Genomic DNA, 15,356 nt, shown 5'->3' with positions numbered 1-15,356 from the left:
AGTTTTAAAAAATTGTTCATTTATTTACTTTGTGAACTGAAACTGTAGCAAGTGAGAGACATTCTCATCTCTGAATTGAACTCAAAAAAAAAAAAAAAAAAGGCAAATCTGTATTTTAAAAAAAAAATCCCACAAGGCTGGTTGACAAATTAGAAGTTCGTGACCACCCACCTCTGGATTAGTCTCCTTCCATCTATCACACAAAACCTTTGGATTATATTAGCAAAGCACCGACTGTCACCAAACCCAAAGGTAAGAATTCCGCAGATAGCATCTAAGCCTGCAGCGGAGCTTTGCCTCCTTTGATATTTTCACCGATGTATTTGAAAAAAAAAAAAATGACTTTCTTTTGTTCTGTGACTACGAAAGCTACCCACCTCCACATTGGAACACTCTATTCAGGTCAGCTTAATCTGTTCCCAAGCTATGGTCACTCGTACCTGGCTCCAAATGAGCTTTGATTCCCTGTGGTCTAAGAGCTGTGATGTACATCAACAGTTATCCAATTGTCTCTTTTGCTGTACTTTTAGTGACTAATATTATATATGCCGTCCTTCCAATTCGAACAGCTCTCCAGTCCCTCTTGCCTTCAATTTTTTCAAGAAAATGGAATGCTAGCTCTTTTTGCAAACACTCCCAGAGTTGCCCACGCAAAGCCATCTCAGCATTCTGACTACATTTATTGCTGTCTCCGGGAATCTGCCTGCTTTATTTAGCCTGCTGACATTGATATGTACTCACTCCTTGACCGTTGGCCTGTAAATGCTTGGAAGGTTTTGCAAAGGTAAGGCCAGCTCAAAGCCTGGTGTCAGGAGGTTCACCTTAAACACATGTTAAACAAACAAGTTAGCCTTGCTTTCTTCCAAAAGCTCGGGACCCCAGATCTGTAGTGCCAAGCTTCTTCCTGTGGAGTTCTTACGATTAGATAAAAACTAATCTCCTAGACAAATGTTCCCCTGTGTTTGAGGGACAAGGTCTAAGGGTTGAGGAGATCAAAAAGGTGGAACTCTAACTTGCACCAAGCTGCTAATACTATCCAAATTGGTTTGTATTTATTAATAGACACTGGAAGATGAGGGTTAATTCCTTACAGTGGGAAAGGAGCTAAGAAGGTTTCAATGGAGAGGTGTCTGCCTTCAAGGGAGGCTAAGTAGACTATGGAGATTGCCCTGGTTACATTACTCTTAGATCTCTCCAATGACCTAATAGAGCTCAGATCACCCATGACCAAGTCCCACCTCTGCACCCCCATTCAAGTGCATTTAACAAGGAATGTGTATTTTTAATGTGCTTACAGGAGATGGCCAGTTCAGGCTAGGTATCCACTTATTGCTGGGAATCTTAGTTGGTACCATCCTTGTAGATTACTTGTAGATTCCTTTGTGCAAAGTTTTTTACCTGACCCCTAAATGCCCCCACTTTTCAGTAGTTTCTTTCAGTGCTCTCCCCACCTTTCCCCCAAGTCTGATCTCTCATATTCCCATTCCCACCTGCTCTCACTCCACTAATAAAATTTCTTCTGTTTCCTCTTTCCAAGAAGACCTGGGCATCTCCCCATCAACCTTCCTTGTTACCTATTCTCTCTGGGTCTGTGGATCATAGTTACCCTTTATTTTACAGCTAGTATCTACTTATGAGTACGTGCACACCATGTTTGCCTTTCTCGGTCTGGGTTACCTCACTTAGGATGCTTTTTTTTCTAGCTTCATCCATTTGCCTTCAAATTTCCTGGTGTCCTTGTTTTTAACAGCTGAGTAATGCTCCATTGTGTAAATGTACCACATTATCTTTACCCATTTTTTTGGTTGAGGGACATCTAGGCTATTTCCAGGTTCTGGCTATTACAGATAAAGCTGTTATGAACATAGTTGAGCAAGTGTCTTGTCTATGATTGGACATCCTTTGGGGGATATGCCCAAGAGTGATACTGCTGGGTCTTGTGGTAGGTTGATTTCCAGTTTTCTGAAAAACTGCCACACTGACTTCCAAGTGGCTCTAAAAATTTTCTTTCCTACCAGCAATGAAAAAGTGTTTCCCTTGCCCCACATCCTCTCCAGCTGGATGGATTTTAGCCATTCTGAGAGGTGGAAGGTGGGACCTCAGCATCATTTTGACTTGCATTTTCCTGGGGCTGAACATCCCCTTAAGTGTTTCTTGGCCATTTGGGAGTCTTCTGTTGCCTAGCCCAATTGTTATCAGAGAGGCTTCATCCAGCAACTGATGGCAACAGATGCAGACCCACAGCCAAACTTTAGGCAGAGTTCAGGGAATCCTCCAGAAGAGGGAGAGAAAAGATTATAGGAGTCAGAGAGATCAAAGACACCATAAGAAATCGCAGGGAACTAACCTGGCCAGATTCATAGCGGCTAACAGAGACTGAATCAACCACCAGGAAGCTTGACCGGGACTGACCTAGACACTCTGCGTGTTTGTTACAGTTGTGCAGCTTGGTCCTCTTGTGGGACTCCTAATGGCAGGAACAGGGGCCGTCTCTGACTCTTTTACCTGTGACTCTTACTCTTTTACTATGCTTGTGGGACCCTACTCCTCACACTGAGTCACCTTGCCTAAATACAGCTTGCTATGCCATGTTTTGTTGATACTCATAGGAGACCTGCCCTTTCCTAAACAGAAACGGAGGAAGAGTAGATTGTGGGGTGGAAACAGAGAGGGGGTGGGGGAAGGGCCTTGGAAAAGAGGAGGGAGAGCAAATTCTGACTGGGATGTAAAATATATAAATTTATTAAAACTGATAGAATAACTACTTAAACATTGGAATGTTTTTATTTTCCACAGGACGAATACTTTCTTCCTAGTTGTTCCAAATTGGGTAGATGAATCAACATTTGTTGAGTTTTGAACCCAGGAACAGAATGTCACTTTTACATCAAGGCTTCTCAACCATGATCTTATTGACCACTGGACTAAATAATTCTTGTGTACTAGGGCCATGGGGAAGCCCTGAACTCTGTTATGTGTTTGTTAGCACCTTGGCCTCCACCCACTGGTCGCACACTCATCCTTGGCAGTAACAGTAATGTTTTGGACATTGCCAACTGGACGTGTGTGTGTGTGTGTGTTGAATGTGTTGGTCACCCCTAAGGTACTTGTTTCACTATTGAGGTACCATCGAGGCTATCTTGCTGGTCCAGTCACTGTGGTGGTGCACAGGCTCTACAGCTGAGTTGAACTTCTTTCTCATTGCTCCTCTCCCTTGACAGCTGATGAAACGTCTTCTGGTACTGTGAGAGCCAGAGAAGGCTTCCAGGACAGCTTCAGCTCAGTTCTCCCAAGTCCTGTGTCCAAAGTGTGTGGTGTCTTCAGCGATAGGTTTTTATTTTTAATGTTTTGGGAGACACTAGTATTCTTCAGACAAACAGCGCAGGGGGTTTCCCATACCAGGCACCAGGGTTTTGGTAAATAGTGCATGACTGTTGAGGGTATTTAGATGGGTATTATCACTCCTTTAAATAAACAAACAGTACATACACACATATGCACCCGCATATATGATTAAGTAAATTTATAAGATAGTGTTGTCTGGTAGATTTTTCAAACATCTTTAGTGTTATTTTCTCTCCTTGTCTATTCCCCTGCCCCTCCCAATTTTAAAGCCGCCTTTCATTTTTCCTACTATCCCATTTCTAGAGCTGCTCCCCCCCACCCATCTACAGAGCTTCCTTCCTACTTTACTGGCTTCTTTGGATACTTCGGGTTGTATGCTCAAATTTGGAACTGGGATCCACACTTAAGGGAGAACATGAAGCATTTGTATTCCCGGATTGAATCACTTAATTCAGGATATTTTCCAGCTGCATCCATTCACCTACAAATTTCACTATTTCATTGTCCTTTATAGCTGAATAGAATTTCATTGCGCGCACACGTGCACACGTGTACCACACCTGTTTTATCCGCTGGTCAGCTGAAAGACATTCTGGTTGTATTCCCTAGCTATGGATAACAGAGAGGCAGCCAACATGGCTGAGCAAGTAACTCTGGAGTACACATTGAGTCCTTTGTGTATATGCCAAGTAGTGGTATAGCTGGGTCTTAGAGTGGATTTCTTTTATTTATTCATCTGGACTTCCCCACATGGATTTCCATAGTGGCTTCGCCAGTTTGCAGTCCCATCAACAGCGAATGAGTTCTCCTCTGCCCAGATGTTCACCAGCCTTTGTTGTCAGTTGTTTTCTTGATCTTAGCCGTTCTGACTGCAGTGAGCTGAAATGTCAACGCAGTTTTACATTTTCATTTCTGTGACTGCTATGGATGTTGAACACTTTAAAAAAATTTCTTAGTAGTTTTTAATTTCCTCTTTTGAGAATTGTCTGTGCAGATCTATAGGGCCATTTGTTTACTTGATTCTTTGTATATTTTGGATATTAATTCTCTATCAGATGCATAGCTGACAAAATTCTGTCCCATTCTGTAGACTTCTTCTTCATTTCACTGTTCCCTGTGCAGTACGGATGAGTTCTGATTTTATGAAGGTTCTATTTGTTGTTGTTGGCCCTTATTCTTGAGCAAATGGAGTTTTCTTCATAAACCCCTTCTTGCACCTGAACCCTGTAGGGTAGTGCCGATGTTTTCTTCTAGCAGTTTTAGTGTTTCTGGCTTCACGCCTAGATATTTGATCCATTTGAAGTTAGTTTTGTGCAAGGCAATGCATGTGGGTCTACCTACATTCTTCTACTTGAGGACATCCACTTTCCCCAGCCCAGCTCTATGAAGATGCTTCTCCCAATATTTATTTTTGTAAAGTATCAGAGAGTTGCAGTTGCATGTACTCACGCTTGGATCTTTTATTTCCTTCCATTAGTCTGCATGCCTATATTGATGCCAGGACTATGCTCTTTGTGTTACCATAGCCCTGTAATATAGCTTGAACTCTGGTATGAAAATTCATGCCATACAGTTCAGAATTGCTTTGTCTGTCCAGGTCTTTGGCACCTCCATATGAATTTAAGAATTCTAGTTTGGTGTAGAATGCTGTTGTGACTTTTATTGGGATTGTATTGGATCTGTACACTGATTTTCGTAGGATAATCATTAAGTCTATCAAACCATGAGCATGGGAGGTCTTTTCAACTTCTGGTGTCTTTCTTAGGAGGCTGAAAATCTAATAGGTTCACTCCTAGATAGTTCTTGAGGCTTTGGCAGCTGGGAACATTTCTGTGACTTTTTTCTGAGCATGTTCACTACTGGCTTATAGGAAGGTTATTTACTAATTTTTGTAAGTTGATTTTGTATCCTGCCACTTTAAAAAATGCTTTCTAGTAAAAGCTTTGGGATCTCTTATGTATAATATCATATCACTTGCAAATAAGCACAATTTAACTACTTGTTTTCCTATTTACATCCCCCTAATTTCTCTCTCTTGCCTTTATTTCTCGAGCTGGTGCTCATTATATCGGAAAAGAGTGGGGACAGTGGACAGCCCTCTCTCATTCCTAATTTTAGTGGGATTGATTCAACTTTTTCTCCAATTAGGACAATGTTGGGTGTGGGTTTGTCACATACAGCATTTTATGCTGAAGTATGTTCCCTCCAGGGCTGTTACCGTGAAGGCATGTTGGTTTTTTCAAAGGCCTTTTAAGCATCTATTGAGAGGATCACGTCACTTTTGTCTTTAAGTACATTTATATGATTTACTGTATCTATTATTTTACATATGCTGAACTGTCCCTGCATCTCTAGGGCAATCTCTCATATTAAAGGGAATAAGAAATTGTTTACTCTAAAGTCAAATGGCCTGTGGACAAAAAATTGGGTTATTCCAAACACCATGTTTCCACATAAGAGTTTCATGAAGGTTTATAGTTAAGAAGCAAAAGCGTCATAAGCAAACCTATCTTTCAAATATACTAGTGGGAACATTAGGTAGGTGGTTAAAACAAAATGGTCAGCCTCTGCTGTGGCCTTCAGATGTCACCTGCTGATGTTCTTAACTTTGGCATCACTAGAGGTTCTGTTCATTTCTGTTCATACTTTGCAAAAAGACTTACTAATGAGAACAAAGTGATTACAAGCAGACCTGGGCCATAAGTGGCTATTTGGAGGGCTAAAGCCCAAGTTAATTTGGCTTTGGGCCTTGCAGCATTCCAACTCTCTACAATACCTGAAGTTCTAATGAGTCTTATAGAGTGTTCAAAGCAGGCCTCTCTTTTTCTGTTGTTCTGGAGATGCCACTAAATGTTGCCTATATAATTTTCCACTTTATATCCAATGTCTAGCTAAGTGCTGACACATAATTAAATTAGAATATTACTCAATAAATAGAATATTTTTGTTAGTTTAATAAGTAATAGAATTTTGTCTATACAGTCTGAGGAAACCTTTTGTTTAACTTTTTCTTGACTTAAGATTTAGTAATCCCACTCAAATGCATAAATAAACTGGGCAAAATTCAAGATTCAAGTAATGATGTATGTGTATGTGCGTGTGTATGCACACGTGTGTGTGTTTAATTGTGTGTATTTACACAGTGTAAGATAACCAATAATTGCTCTGTGTAAAAATTTAAGATAAATTCTAAAACAATTCCAACTGGTAAATGCGCTCACAGCAGGAAAAAGTGATTTTCCTATCTTGGTATTCATGCACAGGATTTCTAAAATAGCTAAAATGGAACAGAATCCTGAATGCCAAAATTAAAAAATGATCTATTTTGACTCAATAACATTCTAGCCAAGGTCTAGTTATTTCCCCAAAGGCAAGCTCTTTAAGGTAGCATTACAGTTGGCTTTTAAGCTGGAATGAGAGCCCAGGGTGGAAGTGTGCTTGAATTGTGACAATTTGACCTCAGAATGTGACGGAAATGTCCCTCTGCCTTCCCCACTGCAGATGCAATCGACTATGACAAGTTTTACGCCACAGTGCAGCAGATCTTCGGCCCTGAAGTGAAGAATCAAGATGTAAAATGCTTTTACAGGAAAATCTGCAACAACCCTGATGCGTCTATTGACTGGTGTGAGGTACTTGCACATCATTTGAAACCCAGGTCTTATTTTGCTTTGTTCAGAACAAGCGATTAAAACAGTGTTACTCCCACCAAAGCTAAATATACAGTGTATACACAGACTATTACTGAATCTACAGCAATTTTAAGACTTAGCTATGAACTGGAGAGATGGCTCAGTCAGTAAAGGCTATGCTCACAACCAAAACTACAAGACTTAGCTATAGCCCACAAGAAAGTGGGGAAAACAGGCAGCTATTTAAACATAGTATCCTTGACTACTTTTTTCTCTCTTTTTTAGACAGGATCTCACTATGTAGCTCCAGCTGACCTAGTGATCACTACGTAGATCAGGGTGGCCTTGAACTCACAGTTTCCTGCCTCTGCCTCCCAAGTGCTGAGATTAAAGGCTTGCATTACCATGCTTGTCTCAGCGAGTAGCTTTTCCAACTTTTCCATGAATCTAGGAGTTTGAACTGTCAATGCCATTTGACATCAATCAAGACTTTAAGTGCTTTTGCTGCACTTGACAATGAAACAGTTCTTTTCAGCAATGTCAATCATAAGCATGCATTTTCAGTGTGTGCACATCATCAACATAAGGGATGAGGTTTGTTTAGTTGGTCTTTTCTGTCAGTTCTTGAAGTGTTTTCCGATTGGCAGAATAGTGATGCAAAAATTACAAACATGCAAGGAACCAAAACTTCTGGCTCACTCTTAGAAATGAGTGGAAATCATAAATGAGAGAAAATAGGATGGTTTTGAGTATCTGACTGTCACACATTAACAATATTGTCAGTTGTTGGCAGCCAAACCTGGCTTCTAGGAGCCCTAAGAAGTTATAATTGGCAGCCCTTCCCCAACATGTCAAGTAAAGAGACAATTAAGCATGAAAAACAAAGAAAGGAGGTTTATTCACAGTGGCCATTTTGTAAAGAGGAATAAAGGGGTCCAGTGACCCGCCCCCAAGTCTGAGTTTGGAGATACTGATATGAAGTTCAAGTCTATATGGAAGGTAAGAGGGACTTATGATGAACCGGTTCTGGTCAAGGTATGGTCCAACCTACTGTAGACTGGTCATTGTCTAAGGCCCAGTCTGTCCTGTGATGGTCCAACAATTGTTAAAGTTGTGACATCTCTTCCTGGGAGACAAGTATCTCTGGATGGCACCAGGGGTCCAGCTTTTCCCATTCCCCAGAATAGGATTCCTGGGAAATTTCTTCCTTCATGCCCAATTGTTTCAATAGTCTGATAGCTGAAGGGCAGAGCACAGTGTCTCTGTAGACTATCTCCTCTCCTGCCAAGGCAGTTGCAACAATCAGACAGACATGTGTAGATGGGTTTTGGTGCATGTCAAACTTACGGAAGGTCTGTCTTATGTTTAACTACATATAGACCACTACAAAATTGACTATATGTTTTGTTTTTAAAAAGATTAATAACCCAGTGAAATAAAAATTGAAAACTCGTAATACAAGACAGCCCAAATTCCAAAACCAGTCAAAGCAAAAATTGCTAATTACCTTTGAAAAAAACTTAAAAACAAAAAGCTGCTATAACCCTTAAGAAAATATCTTACTAATATGCTAAAAGTTGAATGGTTATCCAGATCATTTTATGAAGCTAAAATAACAGAGTTGAACAAAGAAAACAAGAGGCAAATATTATTTATGAACAGAAATGCTAAAATTTTAAATAACATTTAAAAGGGAATTCCAGGAGTACACTAAAAAATTTCTGAGTAGGAAAATGGGGATGGTTCAGTATTAGAAAAGCCGCAAATTTCTTTTAATGGTTTAAGGGGAAAATCAATGCCATAATCTTAACAGAGGGCAGCAAACTAAAACCCAAGGCCGCAGCTGGACACATGCAGATTTTATAACCAGCTCATTGGGCACAGCAAGGTCCAGTCAGCTGCGCACACTCTATAGGTGTTCTGAGACACAGTAGCAGGGATGGACAGCCTTGACAGACAGCTAGTGGCGTGTGAATCTCACTGTTTACTACCTGGCCCTTTTTCAGAAGATTACTGCCTCCCAGTCTTTACGATTAAATAAAATAAAAATAAGGAAGAAAATTTATAAAAATCCAGCAACTGCCCCTACTTTTAAAAGAATTACGAAACAGTAAAAATTAAAGGAAATTAACTGATAAAGGAGCCTATTTTTTTAGTTTTCTTTCTTTTTTCCCCCTGTGTGTCTAGAACAAATGACTACACATTTAGTAATTTAAGAAAGCATGCATTATATCATAGTTTCCATTGAAAAGGAGTCTGAGAAATGGTCCTGGGAAATTCTCATTCAAAGTCTTATAGAGCTGCAGTCAGCTGTTAGCTAGGCTGTGGTCTCATTTGGAGACCCTCTGGGAAAGAACGTGTCTAAGTTCCAAGTTGTTGACACGGTTTACACCCTTTCTGCATAAAAAAAAAAACAACCACCCAACACTCCAGTAACTGAGTTTCAGTTTTTCTTCCTTTTTACTCATTCTTGTAAATATTCCTGGCTTTCTAAGCAGAGGTTGAACCCAGGTTCAGATACTCAACCCTCCATTGAAGGCTTAGGCAAAACCAGACAGCTACATTAAGACATTAAAAACACTAATGAGAAAATTTGGATCTATCCTTAATAACCGTGTAACAAATCTCATAAAAGCTTTGACAATAAAATTCACAAAAGACCTTGTGCAAATTGGGAACCTTTCCCACAGACTGCTCATGAATACCTACAAAACTTGGCCAACTACATACTAAAGCAAAGATTCTGCCACTCAGTAAATTCCCAAAGTATGTTCAATTTTTATTTTTCTTTTTAAAGAGCTGAAACACAATTTTAACTTACTTCTTTGCTCAACTGTGATATCAAAAGTTCTCTTGTTCTTTCTGTTGTTTGCAGGTAAAAACCTGTGATGGTCAGGACCAATTTGTTCTTTCTCTATGTTGATATTTGCTGTGCTGTCCAATAAAAATAGAAAGGGTGGGGTGATGTCTCAGTGAGTTAAGTGCCCGCTGGGCAAGCACTAGGACCAAGTTTCTGTCTCCAGAACATAGTTGAACATCATGCTTCCAACTGAGACAGTTCAGACAGGTCCAACCTTTTGACATTTAGAGACAATGCTGTCATCCGTAAATCTTACCATACAATGGAGTTATAAAAGTAGGACAAAAATTCTTATGTTAGAAGTGAGTTTACAATTTGAGGTAGGGCTGTGCTCATAGCTAGCCTTAGTTGCATACAGCCAAGGATATGCCTAGAGAATGTATGAGAATATGTTATCTAGCGGAATAGAAGTGGGAAGGAATACAAGCACCATAAGACTCAAGTATCAAAGGTGAAGAATTCTGATTGTCAAGTTTCCCTCTCCACTCCATCTCCGCCCCTCTCTAACTCTCTCTCTCTCTCTCTCTCTCTCTCTCTCTCTTTCTGGGAATGACATAGCAGGGGCCCACTGCTGACATTTTCATCCTACGCTTGGGGCCAAGTTTCCAAGATGTCTTGGAATTCTAGGCATAGTTTTTTTTTGGTAAAGATTTCCAGCTTGGTTAACTGAATTTTGTGCAGTGATGCCCTGTGTTTTTCTAGCCCACTATGCATTATTGTTGACGTTGCTAACATTAGAGTGAACTGGACTCAGGGTGCATTGAATGAAACCTCAAAGCACCTTTTCTATATTACCAAGGATAGCAGACCCAGTCCACTGAGCGCAGGTGGACCGGGGTGTGCATATATATATATATATATATATATATATATATATATATATATATATATATATATATATATATATATATATATATTCTCTGCCTGAATGGGTCAGACGCAACCATGCACCTACACCAGGACATCTGGAAGAAGAATGGGAAACACTGGGCTCCTCCTCAGTGAGTGCACTGTATAATAGAACTGCACAAAGCTCTATTAGAGACGATAGCATCTGGGGAGTGAATCCTTAGATACTCTAGACCTTTGCCACACGGGACTGTCAAACATTGGAAGTGTGATTTGTCTGAGTGGAGCTGCTGTATTGTAAGTATAAAATACATACATATTTCAAAAGCATTGTATGAAAAAATGCCAAGCATTTCGCATTGACTTTTAATAGTAATTATATATTGAAGTTACATTTTCAACATGCGGAGTTAAATACAATACATGAGTAAAGTTGATATAATTTTTGTTCTATCTATGCTTCATGTAGATACCATAAGATTTAATATTATATATATGGCTTATATTATGTTTCTATTGTACATCCAGAAAATGCCAAAATAAGAACAGAATGAATTTTTCCTGACTATCAAAGTCAAGCTTTTAATTTGTATTTTGGGGTAGTGGCTTCATGTATGTATGTGTGTATATATATATATATATATATATATAATAACATTTTATTAATTCTTTGAAAATTGTATGCAATGCATGTTTACCCTTCCCCCAGTTCCCCCTAGATCCACTCCCACCCCCTAGGTCTCTGAAACTATGACCTAAAGACTATCAGCAGATAGTCTTTCAATGTCAAGAGCATCCTTTTTTATATATTAGCACTAAGATTTGTTTTACATTTTTACCAGCCTAAAGTGCTGTCTTAGTATAGCAAGCTTCGAATCACGTACTGTGAAGGAACCCAGGACTGTCATGTTCCATACTTGTCAAATGATGAGATGATGCCCAGGGGTAGAGGTGTGCTCATGGAGCCCCAGAGAAACTGGAAGTCTTTGAACGTAATGGAGTATGATTGTAAAGTAAATCTGCATTTTTTTTCAGTTGTGGAGAGGAGGAATTTGAGTCCCATTCTCTGGCATCTGCTCCTTCTAGTGTTACATAATCCTCTTACATCCATAAAGTCTTTTCTTTTTACTGTAGAAAACCACGTTTTTGCCATAGTGAGGCTGAGAACAGAGAAACCCAGAATGGTAACTGATTTATCCAAAGCCACATAGAAATTGGTCTCCATCTACCAATTTCAGATGCCATTATCCTTTCCCATCTTCCGGGCTCCTCCAAACCTCGAAGCTTTGATAGAACAGCTCTTGAGCAGCCTCTAATGCACTTTGTGCATGCAGAAGATGGCTGAGACTCAAGGAAGCTGTGCAGGCTGCTCCGCCTTCATTGCATTTCCATTTTCTCACCAACCATATGAGTCACTGCCCCTCAAGGGGCGTTGCTATTTCGAGTACTGCAACCTAATCTTTCTGGGCTTCAGATCTGTCGTCTGTAAAATGGAAAGTCAATATTAACTGATGAAGACTCTCTTCATTTCAATATCGATTGCCTGGTTTTTATAAAGTGTCTTATGAGTTAATAGTCATTGATCAGGCCATATGAGTTGGATTCATTCTTCAAAAATAAGGCAAAAGTACACAAATCTGATTCCAAAATATAAATCTTTTCATGGGAGCAATGCCACAAAAAAATTGCAATTTCTTTTTCTGAGGTTTAGACGCAAGTGTACTTGGAGAATTTTACATTATTAGGCTAGTGAAATCTTAGAGCTAATGAAAACATAATCTATGTCTGATCCTGCAATATATAATGAGAAAAACTAGGTGTAAAGAAATCTGAATGTCGTGATTGCCTTACACTTACAAAGTTAATCGGTGAAAAGGCTGTGTTGCTAACAGGCAGCTTTTGTAGTTTATATATGAAATGCCTTCCATAGACTCACGTGTTTGAACACTTGATCCCCACATGGTGGGACTGTTTGGATGCCTGTGGACTTCTGGGAGGAAGGGAGTCACTGTAGGGGTGGGGAGTCTTGTGGTTTTTAGCCTAGCCCAGCTTCTTGTTTAGTCCCTGCTCTTCTAAGTGTGGATGCAAGGTGACCAGCTGGCTTCCTGCTCTTCTGACCACGCCAACCCTGCCTGCTGCCAAGTCTTCCTCACCATTATAGACTCTACACTGCTGGAGACAGAACAAGCCCCTTCTCTCTTCCATTGCTTTGTCAGAATGTTTTATCACAGCAACAAGAAAGGAAACTAAGAGAGGAGCATATAATGAGATTTTTAGGAGCACACTGTGTACTAATTCAGATCTGAGTCACAATATGGGATGCCAATCATGCCCTCCAAGGTAAATTTAAAGAGAATCTTTATGAAGGTAAAATTATATTCGCTAACTTCAAAATGTTAAAAGAATGTTCTAGAGTAGATTAAAAATAAGCTGACACAAGTTTTTATTTGATCTACCTGCTTTTCACTTTCCCCATATGTTCTACACTGAACATATGCTCCTTAAGTAATCAAAAATTTTTTGGAATTGCTGAAAGCATGGAGAATCTCTGGAAGTTGCATTGTTAAAAGAATATTAATTCTGTTTGTGATATAATACTTGATAGGCATAAAGTACTCAGGCCGGCAATGCGCTCAAATCGTGTTACAGTTTCTAGCCGGAGATGTGCAATTTTCAAGAAAGAAACTAGAGATCCTTGAGGCTATGTTTATCATAAGATGACAAGAGATATTTCTCTTTGATCATAAGATTTTCTCCTTGAAACACAACCTTTCAAAATGAGATTTGCCACCTCTTCTGAAGCTTACCTGTTATCTAAAAATTTTCCTGAATAATTTTCAGTGATTTGATGCACTTGGTTTCCTTGAGAAGTTGTTAAGTGATGTGATAAAGTGATTGTTATAAGTGAAAGTAGCAAAATCAATCACCTGTTTTAAAATTTCATTAGCACATATTAATAACACAGGATGATGGGCTTCATTATGATGCTGCACACATTTGTATTTGGATCATATTCACCCTCCCTTTACTGTCTCTTGTCCCCTCCCACTTTCCCTAAGCCCCACCCTCTTTTCAACTGATCACATTTCTATTTTCATATCTTGTCAAAATTGGGTAATTATGGAGGAGTCGATTTAGCATATACATCCACATGGCTCTAAAGGACATGTATGATAAAGTGCGTGACGGAACGCTCAGACAACAACGGTATTTAGTGAATGATTTTTTAGCTGGCGAGGACATAAAGGAACCTAAGTTCTATTTCCTATGCTGTTCCTGGAAACCTAGCGTCCCATTCCTCACATGTTGACATCAACTGAGTTACTGTCTGGCACTTGGTATAATCAAAGCACATTATACTCTTCCTAATTACTAAGAAATAGAATCATCCACATCCCCGTTTAACGGGGACTATTCCTGATGATCATTTTCCAGATGAGCAAACCTCAGGCACAGAGAACCAACAGTGGTTTAAGATCATGTGACTAGCTGACAGTAGAATGAAGATTGAAACTGATTTCCAAGTCCCAAAGTGTGTGATTCTGCCTTGCAGGGGTGCCTTGCTCCCAGACTTCCTCCCACATCTCTTCTCACTGATCAGACACCCTGTTGCCATCTCCACAATGACTCTGCAGAAACAAAACATCAGGGTGAATGGCTGTGTGTAAACTATTGGAGGTTACTGTACACATAGGACCTGGTTTAGAATTAGCAGTGCCGTGTGAAATTCTCCTATCCCAAGAAACACTGGAGCTGTTTTAACAGGGAACTGAGGAATCGTGGTCCCCAATGTCGTTTCACTTTGTGACCTGAACATTATCATTGCACATCACCATCTTAGGTTTCATGGGCTGCCAAAAATTTATTAATTGTGCTGAAGAGTGCCCATAAGATGAGAGCATATAAAAGTGCCCTCCTTCCCAAGAGTCCTGGTTCCCACTTGTACAATCAGTCACCATTCTAGGTGATTGTGAAGGGAATTTGCTGATGAGTTTAAGGTGCCTAATTTGGGGAGATTATCCTAGATTATCTAAGTGCTTCAAAGTCCTTCAGAGTAAGATGGGGAGGGGAAGGATCCAAAACATGGAGGAGACTTGAAACTCTTCTGCTGTTGTTGAGAAGGAGGGACTTTTGTCTAGGACTGAATAGAAGCCCCTGAAATCTAGGCAGTGTCAGCTGACCGCCAACAGGCAGATTAACATCATGCCAACAACCTGAACAATTGACAGTCGATTCTTCCCAAAGACTCCAGTAAACACAAATGTCTACTATCTCTTTGATGGAGCCTGCAGAAACCCATTTCGGACTCGAATCTGTGAAACTATTAATTAATAAAGAGACTTTCCTTAAAGTCAGGTTTGTGGCCATTTGTTTTGGTAGCATTAGAAGAAGGGTAAAGCAGGAGGAAGGTGGTTGGGCTGGGGATGGCTCAGTGGGAAAGTGCTTTCTGCCCGAGCGTGAAAACTTGACCTCAATGTCTCCAGCATGCACACGAAGTCAGCCCAGTGGCACAGCGTGCTGCAACCCCAGTGCTGGCCAGGCAGAAGCAGGTGGATCCCCAGAGCGCTCCGGCCTCAGGAAGCGACTCTGTCTCAGAACATAGAGTGATAGAGGAAGACTTTTAATGATGTGCACATGACATTCAAAATTCCCTGTTTTTTTTTAAAAAC

The 15,356-nt window shown here is 40.0% G+C and overlaps 1 protein-coding gene across 2 annotated transcripts in view; it reads left to right on the top strand.

The window, feature by feature from the left end:
- Wdr64 (WD repeat domain 64) overlaps positions 1 to 15,356 on the top strand; it is a 113,125-nt gene that overhangs the window by 2,786 nt on the left and 94,983 nt on the right. For both annotated transcript variants that reach the window (XR_007232495.3, XM_048436415.3), the window contains exon 2: positions 6,847 to 6,977. Coding sequence is in view for 1 of the 2 variants with exons in the window: in XM_048436415.3 (XP_048292372.3) it covers positions 6,847 to 6,977 (131 nt within the window). In the remaining variant the exon portion in view is untranslated. The remainder of the gene's footprint in view (positions 1 to 6,846; positions 6,978 to 15,356) is intronic.

Source organism: Myodes glareolus, chromosome 5 (assembly GCF_982192425.1).
Source record: "Myodes glareolus chromosome 5, mMyoGla1.1, whole genome shotgun sequence".
Classification (NCBI taxonomy): Eukaryota; Metazoa; Chordata; class Mammalia; order Rodentia; family Cricetidae; genus Myodes; species Myodes glareolus.
Note: the sequence above shows the minus strand (reverse complement) of the source record. Positions and strands in the feature narration are given on the sequence as shown.